The sequence below is a fragment of the Astyanax mexicanus genome, chromosome 22, assembly GCF_023375975.1.
Source record: "Astyanax mexicanus isolate ESR-SI-001 chromosome 22, AstMex3_surface, whole genome shotgun sequence".
NCBI lineage: Eukaryota > Metazoa > Chordata > Actinopteri > Characiformes > Acestrorhamphidae > Astyanax > Astyanax mexicanus.
Window position 1 is genome coordinate 25,142,922 of NC_064429.1, and position 26,776 is coordinate 25,169,697.

The following is a 26,776-nucleotide window of genomic DNA, read 5'->3' on the forward strand; positions in this document are numbered from 1 at the left end:
GCAGCGCTTCACCTCCAGCCATTCCTGCCCCTCTACCCTCACTGTTATCACTATTAACACTGCCTCATCAGCACTTCTTCTATATTCTACCTTCTACCATGCTTTGATGTCATGAACAGCAGCATGTCAATCAATTAGACAGGAAACCTGAAATCTACCATCCCTCTACGAGATGTTAATTTTTTTCTTTCTTTTTTTTGCCGCCTTATTTTTACCAAAAATAGCTCACGCCTGTTCTGTCCATGTCATTATTCGAACAAAGCCTGCTGACAAACTGCTCTTCAATTTGTATTCAGACAGACAGCACACAGTGTGCTGGAGACAGAGGAGGAGAGACGGCGTATCTAAGTTACAGGTGTATCCCCCCGCACGACTGCGCGAGAGAGCGTGACCATGAGATCCGACTCCCAGGAGACTCAGATATGCCCTGCAGCAGAGTAAATAAAGGAAAAAAAAACAAGACTACAAACAACAAGCGGTTGTGAGCATCACATTATTGATGCTGCTAATATATTATACGCTAATTAACAGGATTTTTTTTTATTGTTGCTGGTCTGCTAATCAATCTAGAATAATGATTTTTGTTACATATGCACAGATGTATATGTGGGTATAAACAACTAAATGCTGGACAGTATGATGGAGAACACCACCACTTCACACAAGACTGAAATTCTATCAAGAGCAGAATTAAACATGTGTCACTCCCATTTTACTCTTGCTCCTAGTAATACCATTTATCTATTTTCCAGCTGAAATAATACATACGCTGCTTCTGAACACACTTAAAATACCCTCATTAGTCATGCTTATTTTTATTTATCTTATTTTGTGTGTTAATAGCTCTTTAACTTTCGTTGTATTTATTTTTTTAATGCATGTTTGATTATAGGTGCAATATTTACAGTACTGTGCCACTGCAATTTCCTTTTGGATCGTTAAAGTACTATCTTTTATTATCTTATGTTAGTTTGTTTCTATGCCTTTATTGCTGTTAAATCAGTGTTGTTGCACAAAATTTGACAAACTTATGTCTCTGTCCAATGAAAAACAAGCATCTCCAAAACAGCAACTTTACAGGAGAGAGATAAAAAAAAAACTTCTAAGTAAAAACAGTCATTCTAAAGAGTTTCTATTGGTCCATTCATCCAGAAAGTGTAAGAGACAGTTTGTGTATTTAAATTATGCAGTAAACTCAACAAAAATGAAGATGTGAACCAATAAAAATGTTCCAAAATGCATTGGAATAAAATCTTTTTACATTAGCCGAGCTTAAATTTGAGCAGTTACAAAGTTTATGCCCAATTATGAAATTTATTTTGGCATAAAAAAGCCACTACAATCAATCATAGGCATAAAAAGGCATAAAAGGCATTAAAATCCACTACAATTATGCGAAAAAAAACTGTGGTAATATAGGTTACTTTGATTAAGAGCAGCTTTAAGAGATTTAATGATTTTGATAATTTTTACAGACATTTGAAATCAGCCACCAGTCACCTGTGCCAACTAATAAAAAAAAATTGCCCATGCTTTATAAGATCTGTGAAGATTTGTGAAGTGTATGCTAGTGGGGAAAAGTGAGAAGTAAGAGTAACAACAGTTAATCATTGTGTGTTTACTATTGCTTTGTTTAAACATAAGAATGATACTAATGAAAAGGTACCTTGTGTTACTGGACATACTGGAGGTGTGAAAAGCTTGATATATCAGTGTTTATTTGCAATTTAATTGTCAATTACTCTTTTAAATTTTGGCTTTTAAAAAAAAAAAAAAAATGTAATTACAATTTTTGTTAGCTTTTTCTCTATTTAGTTTATTTGTTAAACTATTTATTTGTGACTTGAATGCCCGCTACTGGAAACTTAGTTAGAGCTAAAATTTGATATGAGAAATAGTTTGTAGCTGATATCAGTTCTGATTGGTTGCCCTATATTTTGCATTGTTCAGCATTAACACGAGGAGCTAAACCAATGTGTATGTGGATCTGTTGGTATTTGTATGCATCTTAAATAGATGTTTGGGTGCTTTAATCACAGGCACAGATCATCTTCCTTAAAAGGTGATGAATATAAATGTTTAGCACCCACTGGTTGATTTTTCTTTATTACACCAGGTTTAAAGGTGCTCCTTATAAAAGGCCTGTTCTACTAATTATAAAAGCTTTAACAGAATCCTGCTTGGAAACTTCAAAAGCATAATTTTTAGATTTCTCTTCACCTCAGAGAAAAGAAAGTTAACGTCCCATAACACAACTTGCTTCCACTGCAGTAACTTGGAAGAGAATATTACATGAAGTTTTGCCCCAAAGGCCAAACAGCATTATTACTTATAGAGATAGATTGCACTTTGGAGCTCTTAATAATCCCATATTAAAGCGGTCATAAATATGAATGAAAAGGTAAATTTTTCAAAATACAGGCCCTTTGTTCAAAGGCAGACACAGCGTGAATCTCCATTATACTCATCCTTGAAAGGAATGATTTCCCCATTGTGTTTCTTTAAATAAACCTCACAGCTTCTAGATATCCTCTAAGCTCTTTAAACGTTCAGCAAACTGTTTCACAACAGTGCGATTTTTAAAACGAGGATGATGCCAACCGGTGTTATGATCACAGAAGGGCTTTCATACTTAATCAGTGTATAAGCAGAATACATTTAAAAATACATTTAAAAAAAGGCACAAAATAAAGGTGCCATCATAGTCAAAGATGTATATTTCAATTTATGCACACGTGTATTCCTAAAACAAAGACACAAACATATATAACCAGAATTTATTGTTTGTTCATTTGTTTTGAAATGTTCACAATGTAAAATAACTGAAGATTACATTTTTTTTCACATTAACTTGTGTCTTCTCTTTTGCCTGATTTAAGAACATTTGTAGCTCTGTAACTTTTGTAACTTTTGTTTCTGGGCCTTCTCTTCTTGACACTGTATGTAGTTTAACATGTAACATGAGTGCCAGATACACACTCTGCCCCTCCCCTTCCCATGTTCTGTTCATGGACACCAATGTCGTCACTACCCAATGAAAAACAAGTATCTCCATTATTGCTGATTTTTAGTTTATTACATAAGTTGAACAGACAAACTGTCACTTTACACTATGCCAACTTTCTTGATGAATGGACCAATAGAAATACTTAAAAATTACTTGAAATAAACTCTTTTTCCATTGACTTCTCTCCTCTAAAGTTGGTGTTTTGGAGATACCTGTTTTTCATTGGACAGAGACGATATGGACTTCCCCTGTTGTTGACTGGCTAGAACATTGTTGTTTGGCTTGGCCTGAGCCACTTAATGTACATCTCAATTATTAAGACAGGACTGAGTACAAGCACCAGACTTTTCCAGTGTTCTTCCAAACCAGACAACAGGTGAACTAAGAGGAAACAGTCACTTATCTTTCTTTTAAAAACAGTACATTTTGTTGAAATCATACAGCACCTTTAGCTAGGGGTTTACGCCTACTAAAGACTCCAGACTCTGGAGTCACCTCAGTTTAAACTCACATCAGTTAAAACTACACTCAATTTGGTTTGAACTCTGGCTTAAAGCCCATAGATTTAAAACCTGACTCTGACCCGCAGCCTAGAGACTTGAGACTAGAGTATGGATTTAGGCCCATTCCCATTTTACCCCTTGGCCTTACCACTTACCCCTATCCCTTCTTTTCAAGTGTAACCCATCCCCTTTGAACTGGGACAACCCTTCAAGCACCCGATACGTCATCAGGAGCCCTAAAGTTCAGTAACCTAGTTGCTGGTTAACTAGATAACTGGTTAACTAGGGGGCACGTATTTATTATTGTCCTTTCCTTAATTCATCTGTGATGGGGAGCTGAAATTAGCTTATATTAGCTTTTGTTTAATTTTAGTTTTCCGTTCTGCCTCAAATGCTGCAGCCCCAGCTGTCTGTTGCACCATTTCAGGTGGAACAGGAAAGTTAGCTAGCCAGCTAGCTACAGGGACAAACTACTATCAATCTTTATGCTTGTTATGAAGAATTTAGCCATAAAACATTGAAAATACACATTAAACTCTGATAATATAGTGCTTATCGCCACTTATATCCAAGAAAAACGTACATTTGTGGGTTTCTTTGGTCGCAAAACAGAGGGTAAGGGTTGCACCTTTAAAACATCTGACAACTCTGTTCACTTGTGTAATAGGAGTAATTAGTAAACATTAGAGTCATGAGAACAGGGTATGTTAAAAAACACTAAAACTTAGCATGTTTCTTTACCACAAACTGTTCTGTTAAACAGTGACTTACGTCTCGTATGAAGAACTCCAGCGTGGCGTAGGCAATGGCGATCCCATCATGTGTGCTGGTACCCCTGCCCAGCTCGTCCAGTATTACCAGAGAGCGAGATGTTGCATGGGACAGGATCTCTGAGGCCTCCAGCAGCTCCTCCATGAAAGTGCTCCTACCCCTTGAGATGTTGTCAGAGGCTCCCATCCTAGCAAGAAACATTTAATGCAACACACTGAGAGATGATGACTAATGGAGGAAAAACACTGCTTTAGATCGGCAGTACAATAGACCTGCAGAGATGTTCTCAGCTGGAGCAGTCATCATACTGCTAATTCAACCATCAAATGGAGCATGCTTCAAAGAAATAGCAATAAATCCCATACTGCTCTTTCCTCTCGCTGTGATCATTGGTTTTGCCAAAGTGTGCAACTGGTTTCCTGGCTGGAGAACAAGAGTGTGTTGCTTAATAACTCGAATTAAAGCACTTTAGGAGCACTGCAGAAGCTCTAGTCCAGGGGCAGCACTATCAAGCATGACATTACCACGGTCAGATGGCAGAGTCGGTTAATAATGGCTGATCTCAGCAACGATTATATCTCAAGAGCTGAAGAAGATAATGTGGGGAAATGGCTGCAAATTCATGTGATACACTACTACTACGCTACTTCTAAATATAACGAGCTAAAAAAGAGAACAAGCATGATTATGAGGAAAACACGTAGTAGAGGCCTAATTAGCTCATCCATTATGAATAAGAAAAACATGTTGAGCCAGTGTAGGAGCAAATACAAAGTATCACGCTTCATCAAACATGCTGCTGAAGCCAAATTAAACTGGGATTTCTAAAAAACCCTAGACAGTATCTGACAGCACCTCTAGTCAACAGTAGAATTTCTGGGACCACCACAATAATGTTCAGAGCCTGTATGATCTCATTCATTTACCATAAACCTCACCCAAACAGGCTAGTTGCTCGTAAGCAAGAAGTTAATGCAGAAAATAGCAAACCTTCCCTATAAATAGTTAAGTAGCCATGTTCGTAATGTTCCCAGTATGTTCTCACCCCAGTGACTCAGAACTGTACTTGAGCTCCAGAGATTCAAGACCACATTTGACTCAAGAGACTCAATAAGCAAGAGGAAAATGAATAAAATTGTATACTTTCCTTATAAATAATAAGTACAGTAGCTATGTTCTCAATGTTCTCACCCCAGACACTCGAGAATTAGCTTGGACCTGAGCTTCAGAGACTAGAGACTGGTTTCAGACCTGCAATCTCGAAATTTAAAACTCTATTTGGACCTCAAGCAACTCAAAACTGGACTCCAGGGACTGGTTTTATTCCCAAAAGACTAAATATTGGACTCTGGCTCAAAATTGGATACTGAGACTTTGAGACTGGACAATGTCTACATCAAAACTTTTATTTAACCTTTCTTTGAGTAAAGGATGCAGAATAAATGCTTATTTACAACGTCTTCCTTCACTGTAGCTGGTCAGCCTGAATGTCACTGCTTTACTCACATCTGGTCAGATAAGGTCAAAGTGTCTTCATCTTCTTCTGAGTATCATTCTCCATTAAAAGCACTGCTCAACAGCAGCTCTTCATCCAAGAAGCCACGTTTTCCACTACACAAGTAGTGCTTACCAGGAAACTCGGGGCACAGTACTTAGTACATTTAGGAAACAAGCTTCTACTTTAAAAACGGGGCAATAAAAGGTGATCCAAACCAAGGAAGCTGCAGCATTAAACCCCTGACTGACAGATTACAGGTTTGAATGGATTCATCCTTTTAAGGCTTTTAATTTTTTCTTTCTTTTTTTTTTGCATTCAACTTCATTTCCTGTTTCCAAGGCAACCAGAAAACGATGAGTGAAGAAGTGCTCAGTAACCTTGCTGATAATTCAATAAAAGTCCATCAGTGCTCACATACCATCAGCACTGAATGTGTGGCAACTTCCAGACCAAGGACAGACTAAAAAGTTGGCAACTGAGAAGATCTCAGACAGCGCTGATCTCCAGTCATAAATTTACGAATTTCTGTGGGATTCTGATTCATAATTTCATGAAGTGTTCATTAATTGAACACAAACAAATAATTACCGTATTTTTTGCACTATAAGGCGCATTTAAAATCCTTTAATTTTCCCAAAAATCATCAGTGCACATTTTAATCCACTGAGTCTGTGTATGAAATTTTACCAGTCAGGTTGTAAGGAGCAGTAAAGCCACGCCGACAAATTGCATTGTTATTCAGGAGTTTCAGTTTAGTTCTCCAGGACCGGGCCTGAAGTGGCATTAGCATTAGCCGCTAATCGCTATTTTCCCGTTCAGAGGGGAGTGTATTGGCCTGTAGACTCCTCCTAACCCCAGCTAGCACTGCTGGGGTATCATTAACATTACCCACTAACCGCGCTAGCTATTTCCCCGTTCAGAGGTGAGTAGTATTGGCCTCTAGCCTGCTGATAACCCCGGCTAGCACTACTGGAGCAGCATTAGCATTACCCGCTAACTGTGCTGTAGCCTGCTCTTAACCCCTGCTAGCACTGCTGGTACAGTTAGCCACTAATGCTAATGTTCCAGCCTTGGTGCTGCAGGAGTGGTGTAGGGAGAGAGCGCCATCTACCCACCCAGAAAGAGGGCAAGGCCAATTGTGCCCTCTCAGGGCCCCGGGAGCTAATGGCAAGCTACAAGAACAGGATTCGAACCAGCAATCATAATTGCAGCACCTTAGACCACTGTACCACTCAGAGCCCCTAATATATTTTACTACTATAATTAATACAATTTATTTTAAGCAATTGAAAACACTAATATAAATATTGTATCATTTTTCCAAATGTAATGCTGATTCTTTTATTCACATTTAAATAGCCATTATAAAAAGCTTAGTCTTAAGTAGAAGAAAAATAAACTTATTCTGTTGTGATTAATCAGATTATTATATTTTTTAATCAACTGACACAAAGGCTTTTTACTCTACAAGACTACAACCCAACAGGTTCAGATAGCAAACCTGCTAAATATTTTTGCAGGGATTGCAACGCAATCAATCACTTTAATTACATTAAACAGTGATTTGCTTCTTATCTGCGTCTTTTGCCTACGATTTCCAACGGCTATCGGTGACTGATAAATCTGCCATAAAATAATGTAGTGTGAACCTGGCCCAAGTGAGTCTTCCAGCTTTTCTGAATCCATATAATTGTTTCTGAAATTCCAGAACTCAATTTCTAATTTCCAAAACTGCTTTTCTAGGCATTATGGTCACGAAGCCCAAAACCATTTATGTATACAATGTAATGTAAGAACAGGATATTTTTCAGGCGGAGACTTTTTGTAGTTTACAAAATTACAAAATGTAAAATTAGAAAAAAGAAAAAAAATTAAAATGACATGAATTCCCTTGATGTCTGTCAGTTACCCCTCATGCTTGAGTTTCACGGCACAAATGCAATTAGCACTGAGCATTTGCTTCTTTGCTGGTAAAGTGCACCACGGGCCAGTGCACCCTTCAGGCTTAATTGGCTGCTGTTTGAACGTGATTTTCACCTGTTAATTAGAACAAACTGACACATCTCTAGGGAGGGAAGACAATTAGCCGCCAATGTGTACAGCAGAAGGAATAATGCACGGGGCAGCAGGTTGGAGAACAGACTATTACCGTATTTTTCGGACTATAAGGCGCACCGTATTATAAGACGCACTATCAAAGAACGCCTATTTTCTGCTATTTTTCCATACATAGGGCGCATCGCATTATAAGGCGCGTTAAGTGACACTAGAAAGGGTGCCTATATCAAAGTGAACAGGGGTGGCGCCATGTTTCCCTTCCCCCACCGGGGGTGGTCGCTTGCCGGTGGAGCGTCTCAGTATACAAATCTAACGTTAGCTCTTTCAAAGTCAAACGAGTGCTGGATATTAATCTACACAGATTCCTCTCCTGAAAACTGTTTATTTGGGTGAGTAACGTGCTTCAGTTTATTTACAGTAAGCTTAGATTTCCAGATGTCCACTAAGGCTTGCTGCACCAGCGTTAGCATAGCTATCCGCTAGCACGCTAGCTAGTCACCTAAACTAGTAAAGTTAACCCAAACTTAAACGACAGCGTTACACTGAGTAATCCTGCGTGTTCTGGTAAGACAGTGAGATATTAGCTAGCGATTCGTCCCCCGTAGCTTGTTTTAACACTGTAAACAAGCAGATTACAGGCTGATAAAACTCACCTCTGAGAGAGTTAGCGCTTAGCATCTAGCTAATGCTAGCCAGGCAAAGCAGCACAGACTTACAGGCCGATAACTCACCTCTGAACGGTGAACGCTTAGCGATTAGCATCTAACTCTAATAATACTGCTCCAGCAGTATTAAAAGTGCTAAATTTAGAAAATACTGATCTCTGAACAGTGAAAAAGCTAGCTAGCTAAGCGGTTAGCATCTAGCTAATGCTATTGCCTGCTCCAGCCTCGGAGCGGCACGGCTCTGCACGGAGTGTGTGTTTACTGCTCCTTACACCTGACGGGTAAAATTTAGATAATACTGATCTCTGAACAGTGAATAAGCTAGCTAATGCTATTTGCTGCTCCAGCCTCGGAGCTGCACGGCTCTGGACTCTGTATAGCACTGAAACTCTGTATAACGCTGCACGGAGTGTGTGTTTACTGCTCCTTACAACCTGACGAGTAAAATTTAGATAATACTGATCTCAGTGAATAAGCTAGCTAGCTTAGCGGTTAGCATCTAGCTAATGCTATTGCTGCTCAGCCTCGGAGCTGCACGGCTCTGGACTCTGTATAGCACTGAAACTCTCTATAACGCTGCACGGAGTGTGTGTTTACTGCTCCTTACAACCTGACGAGTAAAATCCATACAAAAGGCGCACCGTATTATAAGACGCACTGTCAATTTTTGTGAAAATTAAAAGTTTTTAAGTGCGCCTTATAGTCCGAAAAATACGGTAGTCAAAAAAAAAGGGTCTGAAATCAAAGTTCACCTTTTTATCTCATTGGCTGATCGTTGTGCCTTTGGCATTTCTTGTAAAAGAGATGTGAAAGTGGAGAAGCTTTAAATTGGTGACATTTGAAAGGTTTTTAAGTGAACGTCCTTCATAATCATTTATTCACAAAATGGTTTCTTTATGGAAGCAAAAGTGATTCCTCTACAGCCCACAGCCACCAAATTCAGTTCCAACCATAATTATTTTAGTATACTATTAATATTGGCCCATTTGATCTGTTGCACTACAATCCCCAGCATGCACTGCAACGTAGCACCAACTTAGAAGTTTCTGAATTTAGCAACAAAATTGCTAACAACAAATATCGACTTTTTTGTACAAACCTACAGCTACATCCTAAAGAGAACAATCACCCAAACTTCCCAGTGCTCTCTCGCTCCTGCACACTCTTCTTCAAAAACTGACCGCAAATGGAAATTTTCTTACAGCTAAGAAAAGATGCCTAACACATGTCTAGTTCAAGAAAACAGACCAGTTTAAAAGGCATATCTACTGAGGACATTTAATACATATCTATAGCTAATGCAGCCTATAGTTACATAAATACATTTTATGTACAGTTATATATGTTTATTTTAACCTGTGAATAATAAGTATTAATGTTCTATTTCAAGGTCTGTTTCAAGTGCCTATATTTTGTTAGATTCTGTAGATTTTAGCATTTCCAATTAACGATTCCAATTAACAATTAGATTTACTTGTTAAGTGTTTTTCAAAAAATGTATAAAAACATACACATTCTCTGGGTCTCAGCTTTGTTGAGATTTTTTAATATGGCCCTTCTCCCAAATTTCACATACAAATATCGTCATTTAGAGCATAAGAAAATGAGAAATGGCTGAAGAAAACGCAAAAAGATTGAGTTCAGAAATCAATATTTGGTGGAATAACCCTGGGTTTTTAATCACAGTTTTCATGCATCTTGGCATATTCCCCTCCACCAGTCTTACACACTGCTTTTTTCTGCTTGGTTTGATGCTTGTGATCATGCCTCCTCCTCTTGATTATTTTGCAGAGGTTTTCAGTTTGGTAAAATCAAAGAAACTCATCATTTTTAAGTTGTCTTTTTTTTTCCAGAGCTGTGGTATATAAAGGCATGTGGAGTTCTCTGGAGTAACTGAACACTTGGCAACTTTAGGAAGCTGGTGACATTAAAAAAAAATATTAGAAATGAGGGGTATATTTATTAAGTGGTGGCATCAGGTGAATATGCTGGAACAGATATTGGACGGAAAAAAGGCAACAAACAAATGCTAAAACTAAAAATGCACAAAACTAAAAGAGTACACACAATGTGTGATGTGATGTTATGTGTGTATACATTATTGTAAGGTAGCAGAACAGTACAGTCGTCTGAGCACAATGCACAACTGTGTCTATTATGTCAATTGAAATTTTACATTTCTTGCTCCTGGTCCCTACAGTTGGAATGTAAATCGCAGTTTGAATCATCACCAAAGGACACGTTTTTCTGGACAAGCTGCGAGATACAGAAACATCACTGAAAGTTAGAGCTTAGATTCTCTGCCCGAACCCGACCTGACCCGAGGACCGACCCGAAATCGGGCTCCTATTTTTATTTTATATAAAGCTCTGGTGTGATAATCACAATGTTGCTAAGTAACCAATTATTATTTTTCACTAAAGCGAACGAAATAGCGAAAACTGAAAGTGAAAAAACATTTGTGTTAACTGAATCTAATAAAAACGGTAATTAAAAGGAAAAACATAACTATCTCGAACTGTATTTTGTGTTTATAAAACTAAAACGAACTGAAATTACTGATAGAATACCCTAATTTTCGTGTTTAATTTATTTATAAGCGCTGTTGTACAGCGGAGTTGTACAGCGGGCGGTGTTGTGCCGAGCGCGCGGCACCTCGTGGTCCATTAGTTCTTGTGTAAAGCGCTCGCGCTAGCCGCAAAATATGACAGAAAACACTGAGAAACTGCAGAACTATGTATGGGATTACAATATGCGTGCGAGGCAGATGAAAGAGAAACAGGAGATACAGTGTGTGAGAACATTTACCTGTGAGTAGCTCATACCAGAACACGCAAATCTCTCTCTCTCTCTCTCTTTTTCTCTCTCTCTCTTTCTCCCTCACGTTTCTTAGATTGATCTCTCTGATGAGATGTGTGAAAACTAATAAAAACTAGCAAGCCCACCCTAAAAACTTACTGAACAGAAAAAATAAATAAATAAATAAAATTAAACTATAATAAAATGAAAAATGTAATCACGTAGCTCTGGGCGCACGTGAACGCCTCCGCGTTTGACTTGCAGCACTGTGTGTAGCTGTTCTTAAAAATCATTTAAATTAAATAATAGTTCTATGCTTTTATGTTACAGTGTTAATTAACAGAATTCTGATTATATTTCGCTCATTCAATCAGCACGAAAACAGCCAGTTTATGGGGCGGATCGGGTCGGGCTCGGGCTCATAATGACAGTTCATGGTTTGGGCTTGGGCAGAACGTGCACGGGCTCCGGCTGGGTCGGGTCGAATTTTTTGGGCCCGATCTAAGCTCTACTGAAAGTGAAATAAGTATGTGGACTAGTCATACAGAAGTTACCACAAATATGACTGATTACTAATTAGTTTTGAGCATTTGTCTAAAGCATTATGTTTTACACTTCCCCAGAGTTGCATAGCCAAGTTAGTAAGCAGTGAGTTGAGCCTGGATTCACACAGACAGTGATGCTTTTCTCCCTACTACAACTCAACAATGATTTTAATCACAATGACTTTGAATGGAGGGAAGGGCAACCTATTAATTCCATTGCTTTAAAAAAACAACAACAAATAAGCAGGTGGTCCATTTCAAATAGACATACATCATGGCTGTGTGTAGTTTCAAAACTTTGGAACAAAAACTTTCATAAAAACAGACAAGGAGAACACTTATCTGTTTTTTGTAAATGAACTGATTAAACTGAGATTCGCTGAAATAGATTTGACGAATAAATCAGCTGAATGAAGCAAGAGAGTTTTTTTCCTTTATTCACTTCTAAACAGTAACAGAATTCAGTGAAATCGTGGTTTAGTAGAAGTGTGACTGATATTCAGATCTGCTTAATTCACCTTTAAATCACAGATCATAGCTGTGATCACAGCAGTTCATAAAAAAAGACTGCTTCTCTGAAATCTTGGCAGGAGAAGAAAGAACCTTACTAACCTCAACAATGCTTTCAAGGAATTTTTGAAGCATTTCCATGGTACAATCATCATGCAATTGTGAGACAATGGTTACATTCACAAATGTTATCTAGTTTATCATATGAGACACAGGTGTCTTGTTTTTGTGCCGGTGAGAACAGCAAAAAAAAATGTATTCCAATTCTGGTCACTTTTTCAGATATCCCAAGTTGCTATAATTAAATTCAGGGAGGTACCCCCTGACCTGTTTTTGTGACCTGACATTGTTTTGTACTTTTACCAGACATGGATATACTTTAGAGTAGTCAGAGGTGAAATGAGTTTTGATAGGAGTCATGATGCTCCTGAACGCATCCCACCCAGGAGGGAAAGAAGAAGAAAAAAAAAACACTGCCCGTCAACACTTAAAACTGATTGGCTGAATCACAAACCCTCTTTGTTTTGCATGCGTTTCATGAATATACACACGAGGGGAGCACCTTTCTTTCCTTTTTTGTGGCCTATGCATGTGCCTTGCATGTGTTCTTGCTTCTGTAAGATTTTATCTGACTTGTGGGAGCCATTATTGATATGCGGTAGACTCCCGCAACTTCTGTGATACTTAGAAAGTCTGCTTTTTTCATTATATATATGGTATCGAAATCCAATGTATATCCGATACCGAGCAACAAAATTCAGAAAACAAGAACAGCCAGACCAGAATTCATGTTTTATGTCAATCCAACAAGACAATTAGTGAGGAGAAGAGTGAGGAGAAGGAAAAATGCACAACAGCAGCAGCCAAAGGAGGTAATGGCTGCAGAGTCACGTTTATGGAAACCAAAAGAAGTGGATGTGGTTAAATAATGTGCCCATTTTACTTTGAGCTAGAACACATTCTCATGAATGTGATAAGCACAACTGTCAGACCCTGAAAATTCTTGATGACTCCTGTGATGCTGACAAAGATGAAACCCAAAACCTCACATGAAGGTTTGCTCTTTTGTGCATATGTTTCAGTTTAGGAGTGAACTGTTTGGAGAAATGTCTGATATAGATCACATTACAAAAATACTAAAAAAACAGATTTGGGCCACCTCCACTGATGTGGAAATGTAGAGAAAAAAAAAAGTATCAACAGTTAGGTTCTCATGTTTTTATGTCAAAAGGTCAAAAACTGGCAAAAACATAAAAATATATCATTTTCACACTTTTTGCCATTTTTTTGCCCAATATTTGTTAGCCAGTACATGATACTCTTACAACTTTACCTTTATTTGCACTCTCACCCTCACTATTGCCCATAGTAATAGTCATATTAATCAATAGCTTACAGTAACAGGAGGCCGTGCTCCTAGAGCATAAAGGTCAACTGACCTTTCCATGTTGCGCCCACATATGAATTCTTTCTTTCAACATATGAATAAAGCTTTCCACAAACGCTGGCAAAAATCCCATTCAACCTAATGAGAATTGTGTTTCAATAAGCTGAGCTTTCAGTTTAAAATGCTACAGTCCAGCTCGGAGCTCGACTATGATTTTGCTGGTAATCGAAACCAGATCAATTTGTAAAGTCGTATATAAAAAAAGTCTAGATAAGACTAAATTTAAGTTACAGGTCTATAGTCTACTTTTCTGCATTCTAAATATATATATCTATAGGCAACCATATAAAGGAAATGGCTGAATAATTTATCCCAGACAAGGATATACCAAAATTAGTTTAGTTTTAGATCATATTCTAGTGTTTACTCTATTGTTAGGTTTGTTTTCAGCAGCGACAGCACTTCACTGCATTCAAAAAGACATCAGAGTTAGCTTAAAGCTATTAACAAACAGCTATCTAAAGACTGAGCTCAGACAGGGACTTCAGTCTGTCATCAACTCAGCGAGTAATCCAGCTCAGAAAAACAGTCTAGCCCAGATGAGGCTGGCTGCATTACATATTTCTTTTTTTATTCTTTACATATACAGTGCTTAGCAATTGTGGCTAAAGCTTTCCAGCACAGTGGAGGCTGGCTGCTGTGTCTGCATCAAATTGAAAGTCATCTACAGGGTTTTGCAATAGCATAGGCCAGCACAGAAAAATATTGGTAATAGAAACTGAGTATTGTGCTTTGTTGGGCCATATGCAGAGTAATTTATGCTAAATAAAACGTTAATATTTATTTTGTTGCATTAGTATACTTGAAATTAATTTAAAAAATTTTGTCATACGTTTTGTCATATTGTCAAGAATATCGTTATCGCAAAAATAACTCTATATATTGTGATATTATTTTAGGGCCACATTGCCCAGCCTTCTGCTGGAATGTTAAAAATGTTCAGTGTTCAATCCTATTTAGAAATTGTAGATTTGTTAGTGTTTTATCTTTTAAAAAATCTATTAAATAAATAAAGAAAATCATGGAAACGTGAAAACAATTGTTCAAGATTTGGTGTTAAGTCAAATGTGTAATGCTGTTAATTTTAAGATAATAATTTTTATTTTGGTCTCTACAATCTCAAAAAAATTTAAGGACAGAACAGAATACTATTTTTGGCCAAAATTCAGTCATGCTTGTCTTGCCTGGCAATAGTTGTCAGAAAGCACTAGGCAATGCAGGACAGGTCATTCTGCATTAAACCCATGACTACTTAGCTCACACTAAAGCTCTCATTCAGTTCTACATAGAGAGCCCTTTCTATGCAAATTCTTCCCTGATCTCGCTCTCTCTCTCATCTCTCCCTCTATCTACCTTTTGCATTCAGGCTAATTACACTGATCTCCAGTAAATGTACTGGTGGTCATGGTTTCCTTTCCTCCATCTCCAGACTATTCCAACAGGAGGCTGAAGTCTGCTCGGCCTCTGAGGTGTTGTCATGGCCACTGGAGCTCGAACTGTCAGCTGTCCAGCCTCGACCCGCCCATTTAACGAGCAGGAAATGAGGGGACAATGGCGCAGCGCGTGTCTGATTATTCAGAGGGAATGGCGAGCTGACGGTCGGAGAGGGAACGTTTCAATGCGCTCATTTGAGAATGCTTGATCACGTCCCCTCTGTTTGAGCGCTTTATTACCCAATACAGGCGCCATTAGGAGCAGGCCTCGCTTCTCCATTAGAGCAGAGCAGGTGGGCGGAAATGATCGATGTTCTTTGAAACAGATCTCACACCCTGAGAGGAGTGTGTTCAATGGGAAGTCTAAACTGAAGACTGAAGGTGGGAGAGAAACGGAGGGATCTGGGAATCTTGTCTTAGAAGATACGATTATGTAACTAACAGACTGGAGCTGTGGATTGCAGCACCCACTATAGACAAAGTGTATTGGTCAGAAATTTACAAATATAGACTGAAATGCTGGAAAATGAACAAATGACACCATAGATCCCAATAAGGTGGATTCTGCTGTACATCTAATTTTAATACTTGAATAGTCATAGAAAATAAATCGATCAACAAGTATTCTGTTAACTGTGAAGTACATAGACTGTAGCAATACTTATAATTGTACTCTTCACGTCTTAATAACATACAATAATCTTTGAACTTATATTATCGTGCTTTGTAATAAGTACTATATTATAAGAAATTCTTGCAACTTAAATCAACTTTATGTGAAAATTGTTTGTAAATAATATTACAGGATTTTAACAAACAGTGTTAATCAGTTCTTGTGAGAGGTCTTATGTTGAATTTATTCAGAATATTTGAACATTTTTACATTGTAAATGTAATGTCAGAAACTCCTTAAAAATTACAAGTTCTCTGCTCTTTAAAATGCTCTAACTTTATTATTGTTTATTTTCTTTATATCAGTGCCATGGTAAAAAGATTCTCCCTTCTACAGCAAGTTTACCATCAACATGATTTTGACCCTTGTAATTCCCTGTGAAATCATGTGTGTCACTACAAATACAGGGGCTGGACAATAAACTGAAACACCTGTCATTTAATGTGGGAGGTTTCATGGCTAAATTGGAGCAGCCTGGTGGCTAATCTTCATTAATTGCACATTGCACCAGTAAGAGCAGAGTGTGAAGGTTCAATTAGCAGGGTAAGAGCACAGGTTTGCTCAAAACATTGCAATGCACACAACATTATGGGTGACATATCAGAGTTCAAAAGAGGACAAATTGTTGGTGCACGTCTTGCTGGTGCATCTGTGACCAAGACAGCAAGTCTTTGTGATGTATCAAGAGCCACGGTATCCAGGGTAATGTCAGCATACCACCAAGAAGGACCAACCACATCCAACAGGATTAACTGTGGACGCTGTAAGAGGAAGCTGTCTGAAAGGGATGTTCGGGTGCTAACCCGGATTGAATCAAAAAAACATAAAACCATGGCTGCTCAAATCACGGCAGAATTCAATGTGCACCTCAACTCTCCTGTTTCCACCAGAACTGTCCGTTGGGACAATAAATTATTGTGGTTTAAAACCACGTGTTTCAGTTTTATTGTCCAACCACTGTAAGTGAACATTTGATTACCTGTAAAATCAGAAGATGAAGTGAAAAGTGAAAGGCTGTACCTGGTAAATATGCCGTCAACAATGCCAATAGATGCCTCTCTGGCTGGTACAAAGGATCCCAGCTGGGCCATAATGGTAACCAGTGCTACCTGACGAATATATGAGCTTTTTCCCCCCATGTTGGGCCCAGTAACAATCATGGCACGCTTCCCATCACCCTGAGGAAAACAAAAAATAATCATGTTAAATATTAACTATATCAAAACCTCTTTGAAAACAGTCACAAGCACTTTTAACACTTCAAAAACTTGGACTTCCATTTGTATAAATTGTGCTTGGATTAGATCTTGGCCTGCATGCATGCATAACAGTATACAGTCAGTCAATTTATCACCATTAAATAAGAGAATCATCTGAGGACAAGCACAGAAACACTGATGTCTTCAGGATGACTGATGAGGTTAAAGCCCAAAATCAAACCAAACTACTTAAAATCAAGAAATACATTTATTCGGATACAAACAAGCTAATATAAAACATTATTTTACATGGTAGATAAATTTTATCTTAATTTTTATTAACTGAGTGGAAACCATCCACTGCTGTGAGAGAGAGTGAGAGAGTGCATGAGTGAGGGAGAGGGAGTTTGCGCGAGAGAGACAGAAATACACTGGTCCAATTCAAAAGAGTGGCCTATGTTTCAATCCCATTTCCTCGCTGGCAAAAAAAAGATGAACCTGCTGTAAAAAAGACAGGGCAGCCTCTGACATCAGCACAGCCACCCACAGCCTTCTATTGCTACATCTAAACGCCTCAGCAATAATCAAGCTCACAACGTCCCCCACGTCCACAGCAAGCAGAGTTTCAGAGAGCTGATCAGCCAGTGCAGACAATAATAACCAAATATTTAATGAAAACAGAATAAAACAAATCATATAGACTCATATCGACTTATTGCATGGTGATATGGCCAAAAATGCATATCACAGTATTTTTCAAGATTCTGACGCTTTCACGGTATATCACAGTATTTTTTATTTTTTGGCATGACTGGGCTAATATTGGTTTGTGAGTTACTGTAATGTTAGGAGTACATATAATATAAAACACTAAGGCTTCAAATTAAGGCTTTGGTTGATATAGGGTTCACTTTGTCCCACAAAATTACACAATATATGAAGAAATCAGACTTTATTAACAGGAAAAAAAACAGATGAAGAATGTAAACAATAGACTTTAAAAAGAGATACGCCAACAACTTTAACACTGCTTACTTCACAAAACAGAATATTTTAAATAGTTCCATAAACACTATAAATGGGCCTAAAATACTTAAAATATAAGTATTCAAAGAGATATTTCTCAAAAGCTCAAGTAAAACAAAAGTTTGATATCAATGTACAATGTTATTACTGAAGCCATTAAAGGCAATCAGCCACAATTCCCTTCTTTCTCAAGTTAAAAAATACATTCAAATTATCCTTAAAGCTACAGTATTAATATATTTAAAAGGGCTATAGTTTCTTTCTATTTTACTGCGATAAAAACACTCATACAATAGAAACGGCAGCAGGAGTTGTTCTTATTTCTCTCCATGCAGAACAGCACTAGACCAGCGTTTGACTCCACACATCTAAGGACATATACCACCAAGTCCAGCACATCTAACTATACTACACAACATTACACGCAGGCCAAGAACACAATGGAAAGCTGCCAAAAGGTGAAACAAGTAACTAATATAATGTAATATAATTAAAGTCTGGGCTGTGGCAGCATGATAACTTTGCCAAAATCAGGCTACAGAATTAAAACGACTTTGTCTCAAAATATCTGTTCCTCTTTTCAGCAAAGATTTGGGCACCAAGAATATAATTACAGAAGACGCTTGTGAGAACTGCTCTGTACAAATAATACAAAACAAAGATTAAGCAAACAATTAAATCCTGCAAAGCACAAAAACTGTAATTCTGACAATGCTAATGATGCACATTTATGGCATACCAGTATACTGTGTAATCCTGCAACAGATTCACTATTAAATAATGCACTGCTCAATGTGTTCCATCCAAAACACTGTCATAAACTGAAAAAAACAGCCATTCTTTTACTGTCATACATTGTTAATGTCGCACTTTGTTCCTGACAAGCCGAAATAAAAACAAATAAAAACACACTATTCTAACTTAGCTAGGACAAAGCAAAGAAACAATCAAGTATCAAAAGCTTTATAAGACTGCACGTCAGATTATACTGGAGAATTTTGCATTTTAGGACAGATATATCAGACAATTTTAAGCCTACAGTGTTTTCTATTATGCTCATTACAGTAGGTTGCCTATTGCATATTAGAGTAAACGCAGGAAAGGTGTGGAGAAAAACAGACTGACAAATTGAGATCCACTCACAGTTGCTGGTCCAGGGCACCACAAGAAGCAGCATGACTGAGACTCATTTCAGTTCTTCCCTAACTATTGCTCTTACAGTAGGCAAAGCATAACACAGAAACTTCAATTTGGCATAAATAGGAGCAATAATGCACAACAGATGTGGGTTGAATTATTACTGCAAGTGTCACAATTTAACACTCATTGTGTGGATTTAACACTGGCAAATTTACTTTATGGTAGCAATCGTGCTTCAGAAATAGAAGCCTGTGAAGGGGCAGAAGCCTGCAAATGGCCAAAGCCTCCTGCTGAGTAGAAGCCTGTGAGTGGGCAGAAGCCTGCAAGTGGGCAGAAGCCTCCTGCTGGGCAGAAGCCTGTGAACGGACAGAAGCCTCATGCTGAGCAGAAGCCTGTGAACGGGCAGAAGCCTCCTGCTTGGGAAAAGCTTTTAGAAATGGGCAGCAGCCTGTGAGTGGGCAGAAACCTCCTGCTGGGCAGAAGCCTGTGAACGGGCAAAAGCCTCCTGCTGAGCAGAAGCTTGTAGAAATGAGCAGATGCCTGTGAGTGGGCAGAGGCCTGTGAGTGGGCAGAGGCCTGTGAGTGGGCAGAAGCCTCCTGCTGAGCAGAACCTTGTAGAAATGAGCAGATGCCTGTGAGTGGGCAGAGGCCTGTGAGTGGGCAGAGGCCTGTGAGTGGGCAGAGGCCTCCTGCTGGGCAGAAGCCTGTGAACGGGCAAAAGCCTCCTGCTGAGCAGAAGCTTGTAGAAATGAGCAGATGCCTGTGAGTGGGCAGAGGCCTGTGAGTGGGCAGAGGCCTGTGAGTGGGCAGAGGCCTCCTGCTGAGCAGAACCTTGTAGAAATGAGCAGATGCCTGTGAGTGGGCAGAGGCCTGTGAGTGGGCAGAGGCCTGTGAGTGGGCAGAGGCCTCCTGCTGGGCAGAAGCCTCCTGCTGGGCAGAAGCCTGCGAGTGGGCAGAGGCCTGTGAGTGGGCAGAAGCCTCCTGCTGGGCAGAAGCCTGTGAACGGGCAGAAGCCTCCTGCTGGGCAGAAGCCTGTGAACGGACAGAAGCCTCATGCTGAGCAGAAGCCTGTGAACGGGCAGAAGCCTCCTGCTTGGGAAAAGCTTTTAGAAATGGGCAGCAGCCTGTGAGTGGGCAGAAACCTCCTGCTGGGCAGAAGCCTGTGAACGGGCAAAAGCCTCCTGCTGAGCAGAAGCTTGTAGAAATGAGCAGATGCCTGTGAGTGGGCAGAGGCCTGTGAGTGGGCAGAGGCCTGTGAGTGGGCAGAAACCTGTGAGTGGGCAGAAGCCTCCTGCTGAGCAGAAGCTTGTAGAAATGAGCAGATGCCTGTGAGTGGGCAGAGGCCTGTGAGTGGGCAGAGGCCTGTGAGTGGGCAGAGGCCTCCTGCTGGGCAGAAGCCTCCTGCTGGGCAGAGGCCTGTGAGTGGGCAGAGGCCTGTGAGTGGGCAGAAGCCTCCTGCTGAGCAGAAGCTTGTAGAAATGAGCAGATGCCTGTGAGTGGGCAGAGGCCTGTGAGTGGGCAGAGGCCTCCTGCTGGGCAGAAGCCTCCTGCTGGGCAGAAGCCTGCGAGTGGGCAGAGGCCTGTGAGTGGGCAGAAGCCTCCTGCTGGGCAGAAGCCTGTGAACGGGCAGAAGCCTCCTGCTGGGCAGAAGCCTGTGAACGGACAGAAGCCTCATGCTGAGCAGAAGCCTGTGAACGGGCAGAAGCCTCCTGCTTGGGAAAAGCTTTTAGAAATGGGCAGCAGCCTGTGAGTGGGCAGAAACCTCCTGCTGGGCAGAAGCCTGTGAACGGGCAAAAGCCTCCTACTGAGCAGAAGCTTGTAGAAATGAGCAGATGCCTGTGAGTGGGCAGAGGCCTGTGAGTGGGCAGAAGCCTCCTGCTGAGCAGAACCTTGTAGAAATGAGCAGATGCCTGTGAGTGGGCAGAGGCCTGTGAGTGGGCAGAGGCCTGTGAGTGGGCAGAAGCCTGTGAGTGGGCAGAAGCCTGTGAGTGGGCAGAAGCTTGTAGAAATGAGCAGATGCCTGTGAGTGGGCAGAGGCCTGTGAGTGGGCAGAGGCCTGTGAGTGGGCAGAGGCCTCCTGCTGGGCAGAAGCCTCCTGCTGGGCAGAGGCCTGTGAGTGGGCAGAGGCCTGTGAGTGGGCAGAAGCCTCCTGCTGAGCAGAAGCTTGTAGAAATGAGCAGATGCCTGTGAGTGGGCAGAGGCCTGTGAGTGGGCAGAGGCCTCCTGCTGGGCAGAAGCCTCCTGCTGGGCAGAAGCCTGCGAGTGGGCAGAGGCCTGTGAGTGGGCAGAAGCCTCCTGCTGGGCAGAAGCCTGTGAACGGGCAGAAGCCTCCTGCTGGGCAGAAGCCTGTGAACGGACAGAAGCCTCATGCTGAGCAGAAGCCTGTGAACGGGCAGAAGCCTCCTGCTTGGGAAAAGCTTTTAGAAATGGGCAGCAGCCTGTGAGTGGGCAGAAACCTCCTGCTGGGCAGAAGCCTGTGAACGGGCAAAAGCCTCCTGCTGAGCAGAAGCTTGTAGAAATGAGCAGATGCCTGTGAGTGGGCAGAGGCCTGTGAGTGGGCAGAGGCCTGTGAGTGGGCAGAAGCCTCCTGCTGAGCAGAAGCTTGTAGAAATGAGCAGATGCCTGTGAGTGGGCAGAGGCCTGTGAGTGGGCAGAGGCCTGTGAGTGGGCAGAGGCCTCCTGCTGGGCAGAAGCCTGTGAACGGGCAAAAGCCTCCTGCTGAGCAGAAGCTTGTAGAAATGAGCAGATGCCTGTGAGTGGGCAGAGGCCTGTGAGTGGGCAGAGGCCTGTGAGTGGGCAGAAGCCTCCTGCTGAGCAGAACCTTGTACAAATGAGCAGATGCCTGTGAGTGGGCAGAGGCCTGTGAGTGGGCAGAGGCCTGTGAGTGGGCAGAGGCCTCCTGCTGGGCAGAAGCCTCCTGCTGGGCAGAAGCCTCCTGCTGGGCAGAAGCCTCCTGCTGGGCAGAAGCCTGCGAGTGGGCAGAGGCCTGTGAGTGGGCAGAAGCCTCCTGCTGGGCAGAAGCCTGTGAACGGGCAGAAGCCTCCTGCTGGGCAGAAGCCTGTGAACGGACAGAAGCCTCATGCTGAGCAGAAGCCTGTGAACGGGCAGAAGCCTCCTGCTTGGGAAAAGCTTTTAGAAATGGGCAGCAGCCTGTGAGTGGGCAGAAACCTCCTGCTGGGCAGAAGCCTGTGAACGGGCAAAAGCCTCCTGCTGAGCAGAAGCTTGTAGAAATGAGCAGATGCCTGTGAGTGGGCAGAGGCCTGTGAGTGGGCAGAGGCCTGTGAGTGGGCAGAAGCCTGTGAGTGGGCAGAAGCCTCCTGCTGAGCAGAAGCTTGTAGAAATGAGCAGATGCCTGTGAGTGGGCAGAGGCCTGTGAGTGGGCAGAGGCCTCCTGCTGGGCAGAAGCCTCCTGCTGGGCAGAGGCCTGTGAGTGGGCAGAGGCCTGTGAGTGGGCAGAAGCCTCCTGCTGAGCAGAAGCTTGTAGAAATGAGCAGATGCCTGTGAGTGGGCAGAGGCCTGTGAGTGGGCAGAGGCCTGTGAGTGGGCAGAGGCCTCCTGCTGGGCAGAAGCCTCCTGCTGGGCAGAAGCCTGCGAGTGGGCAGAGGCCTGTGAGTGGGCAGAAGCCTCCTGCTGGGCAGAAGCCTGTGAACGGGCAGAAGCCTCCTGCTGGGCAGAAGCCTGTGAACGGACAGAAGCCTCATGCTGAGCAGAAGCCTGTGAACGGGCAGAAGCCTCCTGCTTGGGAAAAGCTTTTAGAAATGGGCAGCAGCCTGTGAGTGGGCAGAAACCTCCTGCTGGGCAGAAGCCTGTGAACGGGCAAAAGCCTCCTGCTGGGCAGAAGCTTGTAGAAATGAGCAGATGCCTGTGAGTGGGCAGAGGCCTGTGAGTGGGCAGAGGCCTGTGAGTGGGCAGAAGCCTGTGAGTGGGCAGAAGCCTCCTGCTGAGCAGAAGCTTGTAGAAATGAGCAGATGCCTGTGAGTGGGCAGAGGCCTGTGAGTGGGCAGAGGCCTGTGAGTGGGCAGAGGCCTCCTGCTGGGCAGAAGCCTCCTGCTGGGCAGAAGCCTGCGACTGGGCACAGGCCTGTGAGTGGGCAGAAGCCTCCTGCTGGGCAGAAGCCTGTGAACGGGCAGAAGCCTCCTGCTGGGCAGAAGCTTGTAGAAATGAGCAGATGCCTGTGAGTGGGCAGAGGCCTGTAAGTGGGCAGAAGCCTCCTGCTGGGCAGATGCCTGTGAGTGGGCAGAGGTCTCCTGCTGGGCAGAAGCTTGTAGAAATGAGCAGATGCCTGTGAGTGGGCAGAAGCCTCCTGCTGGACAGAAACCTGTGAACAGGCAAAAGCCTCCTTCTTGGGAAGAGCTTGTAGAAATGGGCAGAAGCCTGTGAGTGGGCAGAAGTCTGTAAACGGGCAGAAGCCTCCTGCTTGGGAAAAGCTTGTTGAAATGGGCAGAAGCCTGTGAGTGGGCAGAAACCTCCTGCTGGGCAGAAGCCTGTGAACGGGCAGAAGCCTCCTGCTGGGCAGAAGCTTGTAGAAATGAGCAGATGCCTGTGAGTGGGCAGAGGCCTGTGAGTGGGCAGAAGTCTGTAAATGGGCAGAAACCTCCTGCTGGGCAGAAGCCTGTGAACGGGCAAAAGCCTCCTTCTTGGGAAGAGCTTGTAGAATTGGCCAGAAGCCTGTGAGTGGGCAAAAGCCTGTGAATGGGCAAAAGCCTTTGAGAGGACAGAAGCCTGTGAGTGGGCAAAAGCCCCCTGCTGGGCAGAATACTATGGCTAGTCAGAAGCGTGTAAATGGGCAGAAACATTCTGCAGGGTACAAGCATGTGAATAGGCAGAACTTGTAAATACGCATAAGCCTATAAGCGGGCAGAAACCTCCAGCTGCCAATAAAAACAAGGTAAGATTGATAGCATTTTAATGTCTGCCTGAGGCCCTACCTGAAGCTCAGTGTCATTGGGCACATACTGGTCCTGTTCCCCCATCAGCATGTCGATAACAGGGTGTCTACCATCCCTGATCACTATGTGGCGCTCCTGCTCCAGAACCTCAGGCCTATACAGAGCACATTAAAAAAAATGATTAGAACAGGATCATGGGGAAGAATATCAGTAAATAATAGAAATGCATGGAAAAAAAATTAAACATTAACCTTTTTTTCACCACTCCATACATTAAAAATTGTAAGTGTTTTTGTCCTGCATTTTAAAGAAAAAGCGATTACAAATTATCATTTAAAAATACTTATCAAACACTGAACATGTTAAACATCACAGCTTTGGTATGAATTCAATTATTTTTTTTTTTTCTCACTGTGAAAGTATGTGTAAGAATACTACTACCATTGAGAATATAAACACTGAACCAACATTTCAATTGACGGGGGACAAATGATTATGCTAAAATCATAAAATTACAGATTTATTAATTCATTTACATGAAAAATATAAATAAAATGTATCAATTTCAATCTTTCAATTTTATTTTAAAGTTTGATTTCCACTCTATTTATGCATTTTCAATATTTTCATACAATCAAATAAAACAGAAAATGAACAGCGGGCACATTAAATATGATTTTCTTTTGTTACACAAAACATCCATGGATTCTTAGTTGCATGGAGTGCATAGTTGTGCTTGCAAGTACACAAGTACGTAGGCTACCATCCACAGAACTCCCATTCTTATGAAACACACTAAGGAATCAAAGAAGAACAGCATACAGGAAATTTATAGAGTTGCGCTAAATATATATAAAGGTTTGGAAGTGTACGGAGCGTCTCTGCTGCTCAGTGGAACAGGAGGGAGGGGGTGGAGGAGCACAGCGGAGGGGGTGTAGTTGGCGTAAACCTCGGCCTTCAAAGTCAAATCCACTCCCCCACACAGCCTGTGAGCAGCTGAGGGAGTGGGCTCGGTGCGCTCCGGGGGCGGGCTGGAGCCTACTGCTGGCCAGGGAGAGCTGGAGAGAGGGCCCTCTGGGGTCCCCCCACTCTCTGTCCTCCATCAAAGCTTATATAAGAAGCTTCAAACACCTCCCGCAAAAACACAACAGAGAAAAGCAGCCCCGACTGGAGGTGCGAAAATGCGCTTTTTACGGCACCAGGAGCTGCAGGAACGCTGTCTTAACTTGGCCTGCATCTTTTCAAAGAACAGTAGAGAAGGCGAGGGATAACAATAATAGTTACATATAGTCTGACATAAGTAGCTAGGCTAAGTGCTAATCTGTTTTATATAGTGTTTTTTTTTTTTAGCATAAACTCATAGCAAAAAAATAATGACAAGCTTCTTATCTTGCTAGGTAATAAGGCAAAACCTCTAATAAAACCTGCATCATTAACTTATAGTGAGAATTTAATCGGAGCAAATTATTCAGCTAATTAAGGCAAAAGAGTTTAAAAACATGCTTTTTCTGATCATCTCCAAAACAGTACTTTTATATTCCTTTGCTAAGTTTTGGTAGAAATAGATAAAATCTCAGCTATTTTTTTAAACAGATAAGACAATAGAGTTATATTAAGGATTTAAATGGCCTTTATCAAAAACGATATATTTATAAAAGATATGCACCGTTAAAAGATAATAATCGTGTCATACGATACTGCCTGTTTCTTTTGCACTCGTTAAATTAAATTATAGGTGTTTGCTCACTCAACAGACTATCATAATTAAGCACAACTTAAATTATTTGACTGAATTATACTAAGCAAAATTCACTCTCTGGCAACTTAAAAAAAACATTAGATGATGTGACTCATGCTTTGGAAAGGTTGGAATTGTTCTGCACACATGTGGAGAAGTTCTCACACTGGTGTTTTATGAATATCTTGCAGTATAACAGTGATAAATTCTGGTTGTTTTGCTGCTAAAATGTTGGCAAACACAAGCTAATTGGCTAGCTAGCTAGCAAGCAAGCAAATGCTAAAAACAACCAACAAATGTTAGCAATGAAGCTATCTTAGGGTAAAGTAGGTAGCTCCCCTGAAATAGTTGAACCTTAAACGGTGCAGCAGTAACATTTAAGGTGGTGTTATGGTAGAAATTTCCGCAATAAGTTGGTGAGTAATAAACTAACTGAGCTAACAAGCTAGCTAGCATTTGTACAAACAGTGGTCTGAGCTGCTGTTTTCTGGTTCTATCTCTTGTGTTCTCTCTTTTGCGCATCTTAGAGGATAATAAAAAATAAACCCTGAATTTATCTAGAAAATTGTTCTGTGCCCTCTGTTATTTCTGTAACCAAACACTAGGATTTCCAAGTCACCTGTGTTAAACATGGGGGAAAAAAAGCTAAAAAGGTAGGTTGTAGGTTTGTGTGTGTGGGGTGTCAGCTTTGTGTTTACTACACCTGAAACTGTATTAAATGTCTTTTCTTTTAGAGTTGGGAATCCAACCTTTGGTCCTGATAGTTTAATTTAAAGTATGAAAAAACTTAATGCTAGATTTATTAGCTTCCCATTGGTAAAAATTGTTCTCTTTAGCAACTGTATGATGGCGAAGTTCGCTTCCTGACAATTAAG

The 26,776-nt window shown here is 41.5% G+C and overlaps 2 protein-coding genes and 1 long non-coding RNA gene across 4 annotated transcripts in view; 1 reads left to right on the forward strand and 2 right to left on the reverse strand.

Moving 5' to 3' along the window:
• ckmt2b (creatine kinase, mitochondrial 2b (sarcomeric)) overlaps positions 1-26,776 on the reverse strand; it is a 182,177-nt gene that overhangs the window by 137,266 nt on the left and 18,135 nt on the right. The window lies entirely within an intron of this gene.
• The window catches only part of LOC111197675 (uncharacterized), a 139,363-nt gene that overhangs the window by 79,964 nt on the left and 32,623 nt on the right, over positions 1-26,776 (forward strand). The gene's annotated exons all lie outside the window — the stretch shown is intronic.
• msh3 (mutS homolog 3 (E. coli)) overlaps positions 1-26,776 on the reverse strand; it is a 92,322-nt gene that overhangs the window by 15,689 nt on the left and 49,857 nt on the right. For both annotated transcript variants that reach the window (XM_049470189.1, XM_007243932.4), the window contains exons 19-21: positions 24,203-24,317; positions 16,930-17,087; positions 4,282-4,468 (exon numbers count right to left, since the gene is read on the reverse strand). In XM_049470189.1, coding sequence (XP_049326146.1) covers positions 4,282-4,468; positions 16,930-17,087; positions 24,203-24,317 — 460 coding nt within the window. The remainder of the gene's footprint in view (positions 1-4,281; positions 4,469-16,929; positions 17,088-24,202; positions 24,318-26,776) is intronic.